Raw genomic sequence first — 21895 nt, forward strand, 5'->3', positions numbered from 1 at the left:
TCCTTTCTTCTTGATAAGGTTTAATTAAGTGTTCAACCAAGTGTTGGCCCAGCACTGAGGTCAACAAAGAGCGGTTGACTTGGATTTTGGTGAAAGAGGAAATTTGAGGGGGCATTAGTGAGTGTGCCTGATCTAAGCAGCTAAATTTAACCAGCAAAGTTTTTAATTTGCCTGATACATTCAAGAGAGAATTGGCATAAATGCGATTGATGTGTATATTGTAACAGTCAAACCTTCTTACAGTCACAACTCTGTGTAACATACTCTAGATATTTTAATCAGCAGCTCAACTAAGTTCATTGTCAAAAGGATAAAGAGCCAATGAAAAATATCTATACAGTATTCTTAAACAATTAACTGCAGAGGTAGACACCTATTCCAATAGTTAGAGAAACTATTTCCAATAGTTACCCAGAAACGTTCCCATGAAACTTTGCGGTGTTGCATCAGACTTAGCTAAATTATGGTACAAAATTTTCGGTGATTCCCTCTTCCCCATACACTTTAACTTTCAAATTAGCAGGGCTTTAATTTCATCGTGCTGCTTTAAAGCAAATGAACACTGGGTATTCTGCAACCAGTAATCACCATTCCTTTTCCTCTTAGCATTCAATATTCCACGTAAGTAGTTTTTTTGTTTTTTGAGACGGAGTCTTGCTCTGTCACCCAGGCTGGAGTGCAGTGGCATGATCGCCACTCACTGCAAGCTCCGCCTCCCGGGTTCATGCCACTCTCCTGCCTCAGCCTCCTAAGTAGCTGGGACTACAGGCGCCCGCCACCTCGCCCGGGTATATTTTGTATTTTTAGTATAGATGGGGTTTCAGTGTGTTAGCCAGGATGGTCTCGATCTCCTGACCCCTGACCTCATGATCCTCCTTGGCCTTCCAAAGTGTTGGGATTACAGGCGTGAGCCACTGCGCCCAGCCATAAGTAGTAGTTTTGTTAGTGTATCTAGCAGAACAAGTAAATTAGAAAGCCAAAGGGAATTTTAATTTTTCTTACTTACTAAGAGGGAAGTAGAGTTTGATGTAACCAATCATAGTTTTTTTTTGTATTCTGTGTTTATAACACTTCTAGAAATTTTAGCATTACATTTTAAAAGGGGAATGAGAAAATAGGCACTTAGAACATTTTATACTATGCAACAAAAATAATAGTTCAAATAAATCCCAGTAGCTTCATCATAAAAGTAGATTGACTTTTATCAGTTAATGCTGAGTATTCCAATTTTTCTGCCAGCAACAACAGAACTATGTTTACTTATTATAGGATGAGTATGGTATTAGTGATACTTATCACTGTTTTTAAAAATATATCTTCCCTTAGCTGACCTAATACTGAAGGACTGACTGCAGGACTTTCTGAAGATGTGACTTAAAGGAGTTTAAAACATGCTGAGTCTGCCTTTAAATTCTCCCAAGTATTAGTAATACAGTGTGACCACAATAACCTGGTAAGGCTATTTGGAATAATAGCTTATAATGTGTTAAGGCAACTTGAAAAACAGTGTAGGGTTCACACTTCAGTGTAGAATTTTCTCTGACAACTATTTTAAATGCTGTAACCCCAGTTTTTTCATGTACTGAAAGACAAGAATGTTATGTAGGATTACGCAGAGTAAAGGTGTTCTATACAAATGAAAAGCCCAATGATGATCGATTTGAAACTTGAGATCCCAATTTTAAATACTACCAAAACAATAGTAGACTTCATCTCTGTGAAATCAGTGCCCAGGGATCAGTTATTCCTGAAGATCAAAATGAGAAGAGTCATCTGAAATGGGTTGCATCATGTAGTAGGATTTGTTAGTGTGAGTTCCTTTTCACTGGACCTTCCCTCTGTCCCCAGATGAACATTCCTAGGCATAGCAGAAAGGTACCTTGTTTCTGGTAACAGTACTTCCTCTGGAACCTTCTCTTTGTTTTATAGAAAAGCAGAGCACTTAGCCTCCCAACAGGTAGCTTTATGGCTCCAGGATATATACAGTGGAGTTTTTAGGATGGCACTTCTGGTGTGGGCGGCAGTATTTCATAACGTGTTTTTTACTTAAAGATGACTTACAAGGACTTGTCTGGAACATACCCTTTACATGGCTGACAGGCATCATGCTACAGCATATTGCAGTGCTATGCTATTTTTAAATGTGCAGCTTCCAATAGGCTCTTTACAGAGCTATTTGGAAGTAAGGGCATTATTTTAAATATAGTTGGAGATTACAGAAAAAACTATTAGGATTCCACATAGTCTTAGCTTAAGGGCTTGGGATATTTGTTATTAATGCCCTTTATGGAACCTCTTATTTTCTCCTTGAATGTAATCAACATTCAGTGAGTTGGGAAAGGGGTATACTCTTGATGTAGCCCTGAGGTAATGCATACTAGATTTCATTAGGCTGAAAGAAAAACTATGCAGAATCTGTGAATATAGCAGAGGAGGTTTAATAGGATAAGTCAGCTACATTTTTAATGTTATCAACTTGTTATCATTAATGTGTATACATTAGCGCCCTACTGAAAGGAAGTACCAATCTTTCTTTGGGCAAACCTTAAGAGATTCTCTGAGGGACCTACTGCCTGAACCTTAAAAAAAAATCTCTGAAGACCTTACAGTCTGCTGCTACACTATTTCATTTTCACTATCAACACTGGAGTTGCAATTGGCTTTCTAAGTTGTCAATTGTATTTTAGGAGTCTACCAATGCGGCACTCAGAATCGGAGTGACCATCAGTGACCTGAAGAGGTAAGATTTGAGGAATACTTTAGTCCAAAAGCTTTAAAAAACTATTAGACCATATATTCTATATTTTTAAAGTGAATTATGCATAAAAGTCTGTGCAAACTACAACATAATTGCAGTAACATTCTCAAGAAAAAAAAAAAAACCTAGTATGCTTTAGCATTATTAAGTTAGATAAAATACATCTTTATAAAAGTACAGATTTTCTTTAAAAAGTTTAAATTATACCCACTGAAATAGCAAAGGCTCCCTCTTTAGTACTAAAATAAGGGTTTATCAATCTACATTATTGCTTAGTCCTCTGGAGCCATTTGGAAACCTGTAACAAATAAAAATCAAGTTCTATTTCTTAAGGAAAAGTGCCCTAAAAATTCAGCGGTCACTACACTTTTCTGAAGCTCTTCATCTGAGAAATCGTCCATAAAACTGTTAACTGATGCTACCCAACGCTTGGTTTGTCAGGATCCAAAGTTGAGTCTTGCAACATTCCTGCTTGTGCCAGGAAGCTGTTAGTTTGTTGTCCCCAATCATAGTAATCTGGAGCAAAACTTAAAAAGAAAAAAATATTTCAGTGACTTGAAACATTACAGTATGTACAACATGTCTAGTTTAGGTAGACAGAGCTGAGATTTTACACAAACTGTAGATAACTCTAAAGTTCTTTAAAATGGCTCTTAAAGTCCATTTTCCTACAAAACAATGCTACGCACAGGACCAAATGCCCACCCACAACTCTACTGAACTCTTTAGAGCACAGAAGTATATAGCATTACTAGAGAACCCAGCCAGTTATGTATAGGAAATGTTTTTAGCAACAAACTGTATCTGAATCCTAACGAGGAGTACAGATCACAACCTGTGATGTCTTTGGACAAGTAACTTCTGTGCCTCAATTTCCTCCACTTAGAATGGGAGTACTATTAGTAACTACATCGTGGGGCTATTGTGGGGACTGAGTTAATACCTGTAAAGTGTTTAGAACAGTATCTAATATATAGTTAATTCTCAATACATGTAAGTCGTTTTCATTATAATTATGTTCCTCTATGTAGTAGAAAGGGGATCTTCACCGATACAGGTAGTGAGGACTCCCTCAGCTCTAAGTCATTTCTGGCAGGTGAGAGGGTAGGACAGCTCCAGGAGAATAGGGGTTTAAAGGGGCAAAAAACCTAACAGGAAATGCAGTGGGGTAACTGGAAAAGAACAGTTTTAGGGAAGAGGTGGAGCTCAAAATCTGAGTGATCCAAAGGACAGCTTTTGACTTCAAGAAGTCCTTCTTGTTTGTTGGCTTGCTTGCAGCTTACATTCTTTATATCTGCTGGCTCAGCGGATTGGGCAGCTTTCTTCTTTTTTCTCAGCCACCATCTTTTATCCTATCTGACCAGGATTTCTCTGCTCCCTGATCACTGAGAAAGCATGTATTCTCCCAGCTTTTCTTCAGTACTTCTGTCCCTAAAACAAGGGCTCTTTTCAGAGCTCTCAAAGTTTTCTAAAGACTTTCACTGTTACGAACAAGGAGTAAAAAGGCAAGCGTATCTTTTTTTTTTTTTTTTGAGATGGAGTCTCACTCTGTGGCCCGGGCTGGAGTGCAGTGGCCGGATCTCGGCTCACTGCAAGCTCCACCTCCTGGGTTCACGCCATTCTCCTGCCTCAGCCTCCCGAGTAGCTGGGACTACAGGCGCCCGCCACCTCGCCCGGCTGGTTTTTTGTATTTTTTAGTAGAGACGGGGTTTCACGGTGTTACCCAGGATGGTCTCGATCTCCTGACCTCGTGATCCGCCCGTCTCGGCCTCCCAAAGTGCTAGGATTACAGGCTTGAGCCACCGCGCCCGGCCTAAGCGTATCTTTTTTATCATTTCATTCCAGAGGGAAAAAGTTGTAAAGTTGTTAATGCTAAGTCTTTAATCTCAAAAAGATTACATAAGATAAGCTTTCACTTCTAAGAAGCTCCCCTTTCCCAAGAACAGGATGGGGGTCCTGGGAGGACAAGCAGAGAGAAGACAGGCTCGGCAAGCACTATTGCAGCCCTTTTGGCTCCTCTCACCCCTGCCGGCCTTGCTGGCCTCACTGTCTCACAGCCACAGGCTGAAAGGGAAACAGATAGTCGTCGGGTAGTGGAGAATGGCTGAGCACAGCAGGCTGAGGAAAAGGGAAGGGAGGGAATCCCAATAGCTACTACCCTTCCTGTTTGCAGACCATGCCCATGCTGAGGTAGGCAAAACTTGGAATCCTGGGGTGGGTCTCTGCGATGGTTGCAATTTCAGGTGCTTCTCTCTTTTTATTTGCCTTCCTAATTCACTGAAAATTAGGCAATGGCAGCAGACTGGTATGCTTCACGTATTATCTTACACCCTCTATGTATGCTGCTTTGAACTGTTAGTATTTAACTGCCCTCTCCAAATTTCCTGGGTCAGATCTGCATGTGGATTCAAGCAAGGAGACTCTTCCTATTAAAACTCATATGAAAGTATAACATAAGCGACAGGGTACTTATATACAAACTGTTTACATAGTATAGTGATTCAGAAAACAGATTTGAACAAGACTGCCTGAGTTAGAATTCTAGCCTAACCACTTGCTAGCTGTGTGACCTTGGACAAGTCACCTACCCTCTGGATACCTCAGTTTCATCTGTATTATGAGGCTAATAATAGTACTGACCTCTCAGAACTGTTAAGACTAAATGAGTTGATATTTGTGAATCTCTTAGAACAGTGTCTGATACAGAGTAGATGCTATAGAAGTACTTATTAAATAAGTATTCATGAAAATTAAGACTAAAGTAAATATCCTTCATGTAACTGAAATTTTAAATTAAGAACTGACATCGTTCAAATTTGAAAACTTGGTCCTTTATAATGTATAACTTATTCTAATAAATAAATACTACTGCATTTACTCTTTAGCTTTAGAACATGTGATTAAAGATACCATGTTCCATTGAGTGATTCCATAGATAAGTGCTATATTTCCCTCTTGGAGATTCAGAGCACACATTAGCATATTATGGGCTCTCTTGGCATTTTCTAAAAAGTTTATTTTCTGGCCAGGCGCAGTGGCTCACGCCTGTAATCCCAGAACTTTGGGAGGTCAAGGTGGGCAGATCACTTGAGGCCAAGAGTGCAATCCAGCTTGGCCAACATGGTGAAACTCCATCTCTACTAAAAATACAAAAATTAGCTGGGCGTGGTGGTGCACACCTGTAATCCCAACTACTCAAGAGTCTGAGGCACGAGAATTACTTGAACCTGGGAGGGGGAGGTTGCAGTGAGCCGAGATCGCGCCACTCTGCACTCCAGCCTGAGCAACACAGCAAGACCCTGTCTCCAAAAAATAAAAAAGGTGATTTTCTTTTTAAATCATCATTTCCTTTTGCACAGCATAGCTATTAAGACAATAGTGCTTCATGGAATATTGTTTAGGAAACACTACTGTATACAATAATGCTGTGGGGCTTAAAAAAAATCTGATGTCCTTTCTCATTCTTGAATGTTTCCCATAAGCAAAATGATCTACTGATAATCCAGTCTTATACCACCTAAGGCTGCACAGTTTTAATGTAGGAATTTCTTTTAGCTTGAATCTGTTTCACTGGTGTAACCCTTCCCTCCTAATGAGGCTTGTCTAACATGAAGTAGGGTCTTACCCTCCCTGAGGGGCAATGTTCCAGGCAAGGTCATCATCACTGTCATATCTTCGAGGGTTGTCAAAGAAATAAGATCTGGGACTGAATCCATGGCTGGGGACCATTCCAGGATTGGTCTAGAAAGACAGGTAATCATTCAGCATACTTACAGACACTGTGCCTTGCACTAGACAAAAATAAGATCTCTTCCTTGTAGGAGACTAAAGATGTTCTATTCATTTGAATGTAGGCTATATCTGTTCAGCTGGAATATTCATTTCAGTCACTCTTACGTTTGAGAGGGATTAGCCTTGTCTTTTATCAGTATGGGCAAAATCTTCTATCAGAGTCTTGCTTGCAACGTTGAGTCATCATCGTTTTAATCCCTTATTGAAAAGCTAGATGATGAGTAACTATATGCCAATAAACTGTAAAATCTAGAAGAAATGGGCAAATTCCAAGACACATACAGCCTACCAAGACTAAACCAGAAAGAACTCTAAAACCTGAACAGACCAATTTAACAAGTCTTTTATTCTACCTGACTAGAATTTCTCTGCTCCCTGATCCATTGAGAAAGCAATGTTTTCTCCCAGCTTTTCTTCAGTTCTTCTGTCCCTAAAACAGAGCTCTCTTAAGGTTTCTAAAGACTTTCACTGTTAGTAACAAGGAGTAGCAAAAAGGCAAGAGATCAAAGCCGTAAGAAGTCTCCCAGTAAAGAAAAGCGTGGGACCCGATGGCTTCACTGCAGAATTCTACCAAACATTTAAAGAAGAACTAGTATCAGTCCTACTCAAACTATTCCAAAAAAATAGAGGAAGAGGGAATACTTCTACACTCATGGAGGAGGCCAGTATTACCCTGATACTAAAACCAAAGACACATTTAAAAAAGAAAAGAAAACTATAGGCCAATATCTCTGATAAATATTGATGCAAAAATCCTCAACAAAATACTAGTAAACTAAATTCAACAATACATTAGGAAGATTATTCATCATGACCAAGTGGGATTTATCCATGTGATGCAAGGATGGCTCAACATACACAAATCAGTGTGATACATCATGTTAACAGAATGAAAGATAAAAACCATATGATCATTTCAATTGATGCGAAAATAGCACTCGATAAAATTCAATGTTGTTTCATGATAAAAACCCTCAAACCAGGGATAGAAGAAACATACCTCAACATAATAAAAGCCATATATGACAGACCCATAGCTAGTATCATAATGAATAGGGGAAAACTGAAAGCCTTTCCTCTAAGATCTGGAACACAGAGTCACCACTGTTACCCAACATAGTACTGGAAGTCCTAGCTAGAGCAATCAGACAAAAGAAAGAGCATTCAAATTGGAATATAAAAAGTCAAATTATCCTTGTTTGCAGATGATATATTTGGAAAACCTAATGACTCCACAAAAAAGTGTGAGAACTAATAAATGCAGTAAAGTTGCACGAAAAATTAGTAGCATTTCTATATGCCAACAGTGAAACCATATGCCAACAGTGAACAATCTGAAAAATTAACAAGTAGTCCCACTTATAGCCACAAATATAAATACCTAGGAATTAACCAAAGAAGTGAAAGATCTCTATAATGAAAACTATAAAACATTGAAAGAAACTGAAGAGGACACCAAAAAAATGGAAAAATATTTTCTGTTCATGGATTGGAAGAATCAATATTGTTAAAATGGCCATACTACCCAAAGAAATCTACAGATTCAATGCAATCCCTATCAAAATACCAATTATATTCTTCATAGAAATAGAAAAAACAATCCTAAAATTTATACAGAACCACAAAAGACCCAGAACAGCCAAAGCTATTTTAAGCAGAAAGAACAAAACTGGAGGAATCAACATGACCTGACTTCAAATTATACTGCAGAGTTATAGTAACTAAAACAGCATGGTACTGGTATAGAAACAGATATATAGGGCCAGGCATGGGGGCTCACGCCTGCAATCCCAACCTTTTGGGAGGCTGAGGTGGGCAGGTCACGAGGTCAGGAGATCGAGACCATCCTGGCTAATACGGTGAAACCCCATCTCTACTAAAAATACAAAAAATTATCCAGGCAAGGTGGTGGGTGCCTGTAGTCCCAGCTACTCAGGAGGCTGAGGCAGGAGAATGGTGTGAACCCAGGAGGCAGAGCTTGCAGTGAGCCGAGATTGCGCCATTGCACTCCAGCCTGGTTGACAGAGCAAGACTCTGTCTCAAAAAAAAAAAAAAGAAAGAAAGAAAAACAGACACATAGACCAATGGAACAGAATAGAGAACCCAGAAACAAATCCACACACCTACAGTGAACTCATTTTCAACAAACTGCCAAGAACATACTCTGGGGAAAAGACAGTGTCTTCAATAAATGGTGCTGGGAAAACTAGATATCCATATGCAGAAGAATGAAACTAGACCCCTATCTCTCACCAGATAAAAAAATCAAATAAAATGGATTAAAGACTTAAAATTACGACCTCAAACTATGAAACTACTACAAGAAAACATTGGGGAAGATCGCCAAGACATGGGTCTGGGCAAAAATTTCTTTAGAGTATCCCTATGGGCACTGCCATCGTGGTAGAGGTTTGGGGCTAAAGAGCAGAGAATTTGTTTCTTGAAGAAGTGGAAGTGCAACAGGCAGGGAATGGATCCCAGATTTGCATCTGGATCTAGATTCTGTTCATCTATTTACACATAAATACTTTGAGGGGAAGATGGTGGATAGGAGACAGGGCTTACATGCAGCTCCCACTTGGACAGACAGAACAGCGTGTGGAGAGTCACACCATGGACTTTTGCTCCAGGAACCACCACAGGAGCATACCAGGAAAAGTGAAAGAATTCACAGACACTTGGAAAGAAGCAGCAGGTCACTGCAAATTCTGAGAGACAGGTGAAAAACTCTGGTGCTGTCTTGAAAGCGCCACCTCCTGGCTGGAGGCCAGCCAACTCAGGACATTACAACTCATGACAGATCCCCTGCTCCAAGGAAGGAAAAAACAACAGCTAATTCTACTGCCTCCAGCATCTTGGCTAAACAGTGGTCCTGAGTCTGTCCATGGTGGCAACTTCATTGCTAGCATAAAGCATTTAAGAAAGCCAGCACACTAAATGTACTTACAACCAGGACTCTCACAGAGTCTACTTCAATCCCCTGCCACCTCCAGCAGAGCAGGTGCTGGTATCTACAGCTGGGAGACCTGAAGATGAATTGCATCACAGGACTCTTTGCAGACATTCCTCAGCACCAGTCCAAAGCCTGGTAGCCCTGCTGGGTGACTAGACCAAGAAGAGCAATCACAATCACTGCAGTCTAGCTCACAGGAAGCCCCATCACTAGGAGAAGGGGAAGCACCCCACATCAAGGGACCACCCTGTGGGACAAAAGAATCTGACCAGCAGCTTTGAGTTCTAGATTTTTCCAGTGAAACAGTCTACCCAAATGAGAAGGAATCAGAAAAGCAGTTCTGGTAATATGACAAAACAAGGTTCTATAACACCCCCCAAGGCCCACTCTAGCTCTCCAGCAATGGATCCAAACCAAGAAGAAATATCTGAATTGCCAGATAAATAATTCAGAGGGTTGATTATTAACCTACTCAAGGAGATACCAGAGAAAGGTAAAAACCAATGTAAATCAATTTTTTAATACAGATATGGAAGAAAATGTCTCCAGAGAAATAGATATAATAAAAACAAACACAACTTGTGGAAATCAAAGACACACTTGGAGGATACAAAATTCACTGCAAAGTTTCAACAACAGAATCATGTAGAAAAGAAAGGACTTCAGAACTTGAAGACAAGGCTTTTGAATTTACCCAATCAACAAAGACAAAGAATTTACAAAATGAACGGAGCCTCCCAAGAAATTTGTGATTATGTTACATGGCCAAACGTAAGAATAATTGGTGTTCCTGAGGATGAAGAGAACTCTAAAAGTTCGGGAAACATATTTGAGGGAATAATCAAGGAAAACTTCCCTGGCCTCACTAGAGATCTAGACATCCAAATATAAGAAGCTCAAAGAACACCTGGGAAAATAATTTCAAAAAGATAATCAGGCACAGTCATCAGGTTATCTAAAGGCAAAGGAAAGAATCTTAAGAGCTGTTTAACAGCAGATTTCTCAGCAGAAACCCCACAAGCCAGAAGGGATTGGGGTCCTATCTTTAGCCTCTTCAAACAAAATAGTTGTCAGCCAAAAATTTTGTATCCAGCAAAACTAAGCTTCGTAAATGAAGGAAAAGATACAAAGTCTTTAGACCACAAAATGCTCAGAATTTACCACTACCAAGCCAGCACTACAAGAAATGCTAAAAGTAGTTCTAATATTTGAAACAAAACCTCAAAATACACCAAAATAGAACCTCCTTAAGCATAAGTCTCACCAGGCCTATAAAACAATGAAAAAGAAAAAAAGTATCAGGCAACAAGTGGCATGATGAATAAAACAGTCTCACATCTCAATACTAATGTTGAGTGTAAATGGCCTAAATGCTCCACTTAAAAGATACAAAATGGGAGAATAGATAAAAATCCACCAATCATGTATCTGCTGTCTTCAAGAGACTCAACTAATGCATAAGGACTCACATAAACTTAAGGTAAAGGGGTGGAAAAAGATTCCATGCAAATGAAAACAAAAAGCAGGAGTAGCTATTCTTTTATCAGACAAAATAGACTTTAAAGCATCAACAGTTAAGACAAAGAGAGACATTATATATCAATAAAAGGATCAGTCCAACAGGAAAATATCACAATCCTAAATATATATGCACCGAATATGGGAGTCCCCAAATTTATAAAAATTATTAGACATTAAGAAACGAGATAGATTGCAACACAATAGTGGGGTACTTCAGTACTCCACTGACAGCACTAGACAAGCCATCAAGACAGAAAGTCAACAAAGAAACAATGGACTTAAATTATACCCTAGAACAAATGGACTTAACAGATACTTACAGAACATTCGAATTACCCAACAACTGCAGAATATACATTCTTTTCATTGGCACAGAGAACACTGTCCAAGATAGACCATATGATAGGCCATGAAATGAATCTAAATAAATTTAAGAAAATTGAGATTATATCAAATACTCTCTCAGACCACAGTGGAATAAAATTGGAGATTAACTCCAAAAGGAACCCTCAAAACTATATAAATGCATGGAAATTAAATAATCTGCTCCTGAATGATCTTGGGGTCAACAATGAAATCAAGATGGAAATTAAATTCTTAGAACTGAATGATAATAATGACACAACTTACCAAAACCTCTGAGGCAGAGCAAAAGTGGGGCTGAGAGGAAAGTTCACAGCATTAAATGCCTACATCAAAAAAGTCTGGAAGAGCACAAATAGAAAATCTAAGGTCACACCTCAAGGAATTAGAGAAACAAGAACAAACAAACCCAAACCCAGCAGAAGAAAAGAAATAAGAAAGATCAGAGTAGAACTAAATGACACTGAAACAAAATGGCAATACAAAAGATAAATGAAACAAGAAAGCTGATTCTTTGAAAAGATAAACAAATCGATAGACCACCAGTGAGATCAACCAAGAGAGAAGATCCAAGTAAGCTCAATTAGAAACAAAATGGGAGATACTACAACCAATACCACAGACATACAAAAGATCATTCAAGGTTACTATGAACACCTTTACACAAACCAGAAAATCAAAATATACAACCCTCCTAGATAAATCAGGAAGAAACAAACTGAACAGACCAGCAACAACTAGCAAGATCAAAACAGCAATAAAAACATTTCCAACAACAAAAAAAGTCCAAGACCAGGTGGATTCACAGCTAATCTCTATCAGATATTCAAAGAAGAATTGGTACCAATCTTACTGAAACTGTTCCAAAAGACAGTGAAAGAGGGAATCCTCCCTTAATCATTCTATGAAACCACTATCATCCTAATAACAAAACCAGAAAAGGACATAACAAAACTACAGACCAATATCCCTGATGAACATAGATGTAAAAATCCTCAACAAAATGCTAATAGCTAACTGAATCCAACAGCATATCAGAAAGATAATCCACCATGATCATACCAGGGATGCAGGGATGGTTTAACTTACGTTTGAGTCAATAAATGGGCTATATCACATAAACAGAATTAAAAACAAAAATCAGATGATAACCTTAATGGATGCAGAAAAAGCATTTGAAAAAATCCAGCATCTCTTTAGGACTAAAGCCCTCAGCAAAACTGGCATAGAAGGGACATACATCAAGGTAATAAAAGCCATCTATGACAAACCCACAGCCAACATTATTCTGAATCAGGAAAAGTTGAAAGCATTTCACCTGAGAAATGGAACAAGACAAGGATGCCCTCTTTCACCACTTCTATTCAACATAGTACTGGAAGTCCTTAGCCAGAGCAATCAGACAACAGAAAGAGAGGGCATCCAAACCAGTAAAAAGTAAGTCAAACTGTCACTGTTCACCAATGATATGATCGTATACCTAGAAAACCCTAAAGACGTATCCTAAAAGCTCCTAAAACAGATCACCAACAATGACCAAGGTGAGAATCAAATAAGGAACTCAACCCCTTTCACAACAGCTGCAACAACAAAATACTTAGGAATATACCTAACCAAGGAGGTGAAAGCTCTCTACAAGGAAAACTACAAAACACTGCTAAAATAAATCATAGATGACACAAACAAATGGAAACACATCCTCCATGCTCATAGATGGGTAGAATCAATATTGTGAAAGGGACCATACTGCCAAAAGCAATCTACAAATTCAATGCAATTCCCATCAAGATACCATCATCAGGCTGGACGCAGTGGCTCACACCTGTAATCCCAACACTTTGGGAGGCCAGGCAGTTAGATCACTTGAGGTCAGTAGTTCAAGACCAGCCTGGACAACATGGCAAAACCCCGTCTCTACTAAAAAAATATAAAAGTTAGCCAGGTGTGGTAGTGCATACCTGTAATCACAGCTACTTTGGAGGCTGAGGCACAAGAATTACTTGAACCTGGGAGGCAGAGATTGCAGTGAGCCAATATCACACCACTGCTCTCCAGCCTGGGTGACAGAGCAAGACTCTGTCTCAAAAAAACAAAAAGGTCATCATTCTTCACAGAAATAGAAAAAAATTCTAAAATTCATATGGAACCAAAAAAGACCCTGCATAGCCAAGGCAAGACTAAGCAAAAAGAACAAATCCAGAGGTATCACATTAGCCAGCTTCCAACTATACTACAAGGCAATAGTTACCAAAACAGCATGGTACTGGTATAAGAATAGGAAGGCAGGGCCAGGCTCAGTGGCTCATGCCTGTAATCCCAGCACTTTGGGAGGCTGAGGTGGGTGGATCACTTGGGGTCAGGAGTTTAAGATCAGCCTGGTCAACATAGTGAAACCTCATCTCTACTAAAAATACAAAAATTAGCTGGGCATGGTGGCAGGTGCCTGTAATCCCAGCTACTCAGGAGGCTGAGGCAGGAGAATCACTTGAACCTGGGAGGTGGAGGTTGCAATGAGCCGGGATTACGCCACGGCACTCCAGCCTAGGTGACAGAGTGAGGCAGGTAGACCGATGGAAATGAATAGAGAATCCAGAAATAAAGCCAAATATTTACAGATAACAAAGTGGGGAAAGGATACCCTGTTCAACAAACGGTGCTGGGATAATTAATTGGCAAGCCACATGTAGAACAATGAAGCTGGATCCTCATCTCTCACTGTATATAAAAATCAACTCAAGATGGATCAAAGACTTAAATCTAAAGCCTGAAACCATAAAATTCTAGAAGATAGCATCAGAAAACTCTTCTAGACGTTGTCTTAGGCAAAGAGATCATGACCAAGAATCCAAAAGCAAATACAACAAAAACAAAGAAAAATACATGGGACCTAATTAAACAAAAAGTCTTCTGTAATGCAAAGGAAATAATCAGCACAGTAAACAGACAAGTCATAGAGTAGGAGAAAATATTCTCAGACTATGCATCCAACAAAGGACTAATATCCAAAATCTTCAAGGAACTCAAACATATCAGCAAGAAAAAAAACAAAACAAAAACTAATCCCATCCAAAAGTGGGCTAAGGACATGAAGAGACAATTCTCAAAAGAAGATATCCAAATGGCCAAGAAACACGAAAAAATCCTCAACATCACTAATTATCAGGGGGATGCAAACCAAAACCACAATGAGATGCCCCCTTACTCCTGCAAGAATGACCATAATTCAAAAATAAAAAAAATAACATGTTGGCATGGATGTAGTAAAAAAGAACACTTTTATACTGCTGGTGGGAATGTAAACTGGAAAACAGTATGGAGATTCCTTAAAGAACTACAAGTGGAACTACCATTTGATCCAGCAATCCCACTTACTGGGTATCTACCCAGAGGTAAAGGAGTCATTATATGAAAAAGACACTTGCGCAGGCATGTTTATAGCCGCACAATCCACAATTCCAAATATACAAAAATATGGAACCAGCCTAAATGCCCATCAACCAACTAGTGGATAAAGAAAAATGGTGGCCGGACGCGGTGGCTCAAGCCTGTAATCCCAGCACTTTGGGAGGCCGAGACGGGCGGATCACGAGGTCAGGAGATCGAGACCATCCTGGCTAACACGGTGAAACCCCGTCTCTACTAAAACTACAAAAAAAAAAACTAGCCGGGCGACGTGGCGGCGCCTGTAGTCCCAGCTACTCGGGAGGCTGAGACAGGAGAATGGCCTGAACCCGGGAGGCGGAGCTCGCAGTGAGCTGAGATCCGGCCACAGCACTTCAGCCTGGGTGACAGAGCGAGACTCCGTCTCAAAAAAAAAAAGAAAAAAAGAAAAATGGTGTGTGTGCGTATATATACACACACACACACACCATGGAATACAACTCAGCCATAAAAAGGAATGAAATAGCATCCACAGCAACCTGGATGGAGTTGAAGACCATTATTCTAAGTGAAATAACTCTCAGGAATGGAAAACCAAACATCATATGTTCTCACTTATAAGCAGGAGCTGAGCTATGAAAACACAAAGGGATAAGAGCGATATAATGGACTTGGGGACCTGGGGGAAAGGTGGAAGGGGGCGAGGGATTAAAGACGACGCATTGGGTACAGTGTACAATGCTAAGGTGCTGGGTGCACCAAAATCTCAGTAGTCACCACTAAACAACTTTTCCATGTGACTAAACACCACCTATTCCCCAAAAACCTTTGAAATTAAGATTAAAATGTAAAAAAAAGATAATTCTTGGCCATGCATAGTGGCTCACGCCTGTAATCCCAGCACTTTGGGAGGGTGAGGCAGGTGGATGACTTGAGGTCAGGAGTTCGAGACCAGCCTGGCCAACACGGTGAAACCCCATCTCTACTAAAAATACAAAAATTCTCTGGGTGTGGTAGCTCATGCCTATAGTCCCAGCTACTCGGGAGGCTGACACAGGAGAATCACTTGAACCCAGAAAGCAAAGATTGCAGTGAGCCAAGATCACGCTACTGTACTCTAGCCTGGGCAACAAAGCAAAGCTCCATCTCAAAAATAAATAAAAATAAAAATAAATGAATTCATGAGCAATACCCTACAAGCACAGGCAACCAAAGCAAAATGGAAAAATAGGATCGTATCAAGTTAAAAGCTTTTGCACAGTAAAAGAAACAACAAAGTCGAGACAACCTACAGAATGGGAGAAAATATTTGCAAACTATCCATCTAACAAGGGATTAATAACCAGAATATATAGGAAAAGGTGTAGTAATCAAAATAAAAAATGGGCAAAAGATTTGAACAGACATTTCTCAAAAGATGGCATACAAATGGCAAGAAACAGGCTTATGAAAAACTATCACTGAACATCAGAGAAATGCAAATCAAAACTACAGTGAGATATTACCACACCGCAGTTAAAATGGCTTATATCTAAAAGGCAGTAACAAATGCTGGCAAGGATGTGGAGAAAAGGGAACCCTTGAACACTGTTGGCAGGAATGTATATTAGTACAACCACTATGGAGAACAGTTTGGCAGTTCCTCAAAAAAACTAAACATTGAGCTACCACATGATCCAGCAATCCCACTGCTGGTGTCTACCCAAAAGAAGGGAAATCAGTATATTGAAGAGATATCTGTGCTCCCATGTTTGCTGCAGCACTGTTCACAATAGCTAAGCTTTGGAAGCACCCTAAGTGTCCATCAACAGATGACTGGATAAAGAAAATGTGGAATATATACAGAATGGAGTACTATTCAGCCATAAAAAAGAATGAAATCCAGTAATTTGGGACAACATGGATAAACTGGAGATGATTATGTTAAGTGAAATAAGCCAGACACAGAAAGACAAACATCACATGTTCTCACTTATTCGTGGGATGTAAAGTCAAACAATTAAACTCATGGACACAGAGAGGAGAAGGATGGTTGCCAGAGGCTGGGAAGGGTAGTGGCATGGGGTAGAGAGGATGGTTAATGGGTTAAAAAAAAAAATTTGAATGAATGAATAGGACTTACTGTTTGATAGCACTAACAACAGGGTGACTATAGTCGATAATAACTGTACATTTTAAAATAGTATGATTGGATTATTTGTAACACAAAGGATAAATGCTTGGGATGGAGACACCAGTCTCCATGATGTGATTATTTCACATTGCATGCCTGTATCAAAACATCTCATGTACTCCATAAATGTACACACACACCTATTATCTACCCACAAAAATTTTTTTAAAAGCCAGGTGATACCCAAATTAGCCAATAAAGTAGATAGTTCAATTTGGATATAAATCATGAAGGCATTCATGACAATAGTGAAATCATTTGGGGGGGATTTCTCATCCCATTTCCATTTCCTGCCTCTATAATCATTTCATCCTGTTTCTGCCCCCAAACTGAGTTTACTTCTCAAAAAATTTCCATTGACTGGTCTCAGGTACACCCTAGAGGTCGCTGCCAGTTTTCAAGATCACAGCTGCCCTAGGATGACTGTTGGGGTTTGAAAAGCCTTTTCTGCTGGCAGCTTCTAAAAAGTAAAGTTGTCTTTGTCAGGAAAGATTTTAAATAAACAAGATCAGAACTAGATTATATGGCACACCAAATCAGGCATATGTTTTGACATCCTTGTACTTATCATCAGTGATCTATTTAAAAGTTAATAGAACATGAACAGAGGTGGCCACAGGATGGCTATCTAAATGTGAATTCCTGCTTTGCTAAGATTAATGTAGCCAAACAAGGAGCAAAGTGGAACTAACACAAGGTGGATTGCCTTAAAATTTACTATTTCTAATAGTTTAAGAATACCTATGAGCCACGTGCAAAAGAATGAAGTTGGATCCTTATCTCACACCATATACAAAAAATAAAATGGACTAAAGACCAAATGTAAGAACAAAAACTACAAAACTCTTAGAAGAAAATATAGGGGTAAGTTTTCAGGGGCAAATACAGATGCTTCTCAAATTGTGATGAGGTTACATTCTGATAAACTCATTGTAAGTTGAAAACAAATAAAAAATACACACCATAGAGTATTGGTTTTTGACCCCTATGATCGCATGGCTGACTGAGAGGTGTGCCTCGCTGCCCTATACATCTTGAGAGATTATCATAACCCATATTGTTAGCCCAGGAAAATATTTAAATATTCAAAATTTCAATTATAGTTTCTACTGAGTATGTCCTGCTTTCACACCATCTGTAAAGTTGAAAAATTGTAAGTTGAACTGTTGTAAATCTGGGACCATCGGTATAGGATGTGGCAAAGGGTTCTTGGGTATGACACCAGAACACGAGCAACAAAAGATAAATACAGTGGACAAAATTAAAAGCTTTTGTGCTTCAAAGAATACCAATCAAGAAAGTGAAAAGAGGCCGGGGCGCGGTGGCTCAAGCCTGTAATCCCAGCACTTAGGGAGGCCGAGACGGGTGGATCACAAGGTCAGGAGATTGAGACCATCCTGGCTAACACGGTGAAACCCCGTCTCTACTAAAAAATACAAAAAAAAAAACTAGCCGGGCGAGGTGGTGGGCGCCTGTAGTCCCAGCTACTCGGGAGGCTGAGGCAGGAGAATGGCGTAAACCTGGGAGGCGGAGCTTGCAGTGAGCTGAGATCCTGCCACTGCACTCCAGCCTGGGCGACAGAGCGAGACTCCGTCTCAAAAAAAAAAAAAAAGAAAAAAGAAAGTGAAAAGACAGCTACAGAATGAGAGAAAATATGTGCAAATCATATACCTGACAAGGGACTTAGAGTATATTTAAAACATATAAAGAACTCTTACAGCTCAATAATAAAAAGACAACCCAGTTTAAAAATGGACAAAGGATGTGAACAGACATTTCTCCAAAGAAGATAAACAAATGACCACTAAGCACACAAAAAGATCCTCGACTAACTTAGTCAACAGAGAAATACACATCAGAAGCCAAAAGGAGATATCATTTAATACCCATTAGGATATCTAGAATCAAAAGGTCAGATAACAAGTGCTAGGAGCGTGGAGGAATCAGAACCTTCATACACTGCTGGTGAGAATGTAAAATGGTGCTGCCTTTGTGGAAAATGGTCTGACACTTTTTCAGAAAGTGACACTCAGAAATACCAAATGACCCAGCAATTCCACTCCTAAGAATATACCCAAGAGAAATGAAAACGTATGTTCACACAGAAACTTGTACACAAATGTTTACAACAGCCTTATTCATCATAGCCAAACGGTGGAAATGACCCAAATGTCCACTCATATCCACAAGTGGTTTCCTTCAATGTGTCCTTTTGTCATTTCAAGCTTCTTGATGTGGGTTGTCAAGAAGCTTGAAATTCTAGTCCAGGCGCAGTGACTCACACCTGTAATCCCAGCACTTTGGGAGGCCAAGGCAGGTGGATCGCCTGAGTTCAGGAGTTCAAGACCAGCCTGGCCAACATAATGAAACTCCATCTCTACTAAAAAATACAAAAATTAGCCAGGCATGGTGGTGGGTGCCTGTAATCCCAGCTATCTGGGAGTCTGAGGCAGGAGAATCACTTGAACCTGGGAGGCAGAGGTTGCAGTGAGCCGAGATCACCCCACTCTACTCCAGCCTGGGTGACAGAGCCAGACTCTGTATCCAAAAAAGAAAAAAGAATAACTTGAAATGAAATGATAAAAAGAAGGAGAACTTAAAATTCCTTAAAACCAGTGATGTCATACAGGAATAAAAACGTATCACATATTAGATGGCCGAATAGAAACAGCTCCAGTCTGCAGCTCCCAGCAAGATCGATGCAGAAGGTGGGTGATTTCTGCATCTCCAACTGAGGTATCTGGTTCTTCTCACTGGGACTGGTTGGACGGTGGGTGCAGCTCACAAACGGTGAGCCAAAGCAGGGTAGGGTGTTGTCTCAACCAGGAAGCGCAAGAGGTCGGGGTATTTTCCCCCCTACCCAAGGGAAGCCGTGAGGGACTGCGCCTAAGGAACCGTGCACACTCCAGCCCAGATACTGTGCTTTTCCCATGGTCTTCACAACCCGCAGACCAGGAGATGCCCTCCGGTGCCTACCCCACCAGGGCCCTGGGTTTCAAGCACAAAACTGGGCAGCCGTTTAGGCAGACACTGAACTAGTTGCAGGAGGTTTTTTTTGTTTTGTTTTTGTTTTTTTCCCCCATACCCCAGTGGCACCTGGAACACCAGCGAGACAGAACCGTTCTCTCCCCTGGAAAGGGGGCTGAAGCCAGGGAGCCAAGTAGTCTTGCTCGGCAGGTCCCACGTCCATGGAGCCCAGCAAACTAAGATCCACTGGTTTGAAATTCTCGCTGCCAGCACAGCAGCAGTCTGAGGTTGACCTGGGATGCTCGAGCTTGGTATGGGAAGGGGTGTCCACCATTACTGAGGCTTGAGTAGGCGGTTTTACCCTCACAGTATAAACAAAGTCTCTGGGAAGTTCGAACTGGGCGGAGCCCACAGCAGCTCAGCAAGGCCACTCTGGCCAGACTGCTAGATTTCTCCTCTCTGGGCAGGGCATCTCTGAAAAAAAGGCAGCAGCCCCAGTCAGGGACTTATAGATAAAACCCCCATCTCCTGGGACAGAACACCTGGGGGAAGGGGCAGGTGTGGGCACAGCTTCAGCAGACTTAAGTGTCCCTGTCTGGTGGCTCTGAAGAGAGAAGAAGATCTCCCAGCACTGCGTTCAAGCTCTGCTAAGGGTAAGACTGCCTCCTGAAGTGGGTTGATGACCACTGTGTATCCTGACTGGGAGATACCTCCCAGTAGGGGCTGACAGACACCTCATACAGGAGAGCTCTGGCTGGCATCTGGCAGGTGCCCCCCTGGGACAAAGCTTCTCAGAGGAAAGAACAGACAGCAATCTTTGCTGTTCTGCAGCCTCTGCTGGTGATACCCAGGCAAACAGGGTCTGGAGTGGACCTCCAGCAGACGTGCAGCAGAGGGACCTGACCGTTAGAAGGAAAACTAACATCAGAAAGGAAGATCATGTCCACTCAGAGACCCCATCCAAAGGTTACCAACATCAAAGACCAAAGGTAGATAAATCCACAAAGATGGGGAGAAATCAGCACAAAAAGGCTGAAAATTCCAAAAACCAGAATGCTGCTTCTCTTCCAAAGGATCACAACTCGCCAACAAGGGAACAAAACTGGACGGAGAATGAATTTGATGAACTGACAGAAGTAGGCTTCAGAAGGTGGGTAATAACAAACTCCTCCGAGCTAAAGAAGCATGTTCTAACCCAATGCAAGGACGCTAAGAACCTTGAAAAAAGGTTAGATGAACTGCTAACTACAATAACGAGTTTAGAGAAGAATATAAATAACCTTATGGAGCTGAAAAAAACAGCACAAGAACTTCATGAACCATACACAAGTATCAAGAGCTGAATTGATCAAGTGGAAGAAAGGATATGAGACTGAAGATCAACTTAATGAAATAAAGTGAGAAGACAAGATTAGAGAAAAAAGAATAAAAAGAAATGAACAAAGTCTCTAAGAAATATGGAACTATGTGAAAAGACCAAATCTACATTTGATTGATGTACCTGAACGTGATGTGGAGAATGGAACCAAGTTGGAAAACACTCTTCAGGATATTATCCAGGAGAACTTCCCCAACCTAGCAAGACAGGCCAATATTTAAATTCAGGATATACAGAGAACACCTCAAAGATACTCCTAGAGAAGAACAACCCCAAGATACATAATCATCAGAATCACCTAGGTTTAAACAAAGGAAAAAATGTTAAGGGCAGCCAGAGAGAAAGGTTGGGTTACCCACAAAGGGAAGCCTATCAGACTAACAGCAGATCTCTCTGCAGAAACCCTACAAGCCAGAAGAGAGTAGGGGCCAATATTCAACATTCTTAAAGAAAAGAATTTTCAACTCAGAATTTCATATCCAGCCAAACTAAGCTTCATAAGTAAAGGAGAAATAAAATCCATTACAGACAAGCAAATGCTGAGAGATTTTGTCACCACCAGGCCTGCCTTACAAGAGCTCCTGAAGGAAGCACTAAATATGGAAAGGA

General features: G+C 40.4%; 1 protein-coding gene across 1 annotated transcript in view; it reads right to left on the minus strand.

Annotated features, from left to right (window-relative positions):
- Positions 1–2414: 2414 nt before the first annotated feature.
- The window catches only part of GPR137B (G protein-coupled receptor 137B), a 70358-nt gene continuing 50877 nt past the window's right edge, over positions 2415–21895 (minus strand). Inside the window, exons 6-7 of the mRNA XM_017862278.1 lie at positions 6384–6499; positions 2415–3285 (exon numbers count right to left, since the gene is read on the minus strand). Of these exons, the coding sequence (XP_017717767.1) occupies positions 3177–3285; positions 6384–6499 (225 nt within the window). The 3' untranslated portion in view covers positions 2415–3176. The remainder of the gene's footprint in view (positions 3286–6383; positions 6500–21895) is intronic.

Source organism: Rhinopithecus bieti, unplaced genomic scaffold, assembly GCF_001698545.2.
Source record: "Rhinopithecus bieti isolate Rb0 unplaced genomic scaffold, ASM169854v2 scaffold_57691, whole genome shotgun sequence".
Taxonomy (NCBI): domain Eukaryota; kingdom Metazoa; phylum Chordata; class Mammalia; order Primates; family Cercopithecidae; genus Rhinopithecus; species Rhinopithecus bieti.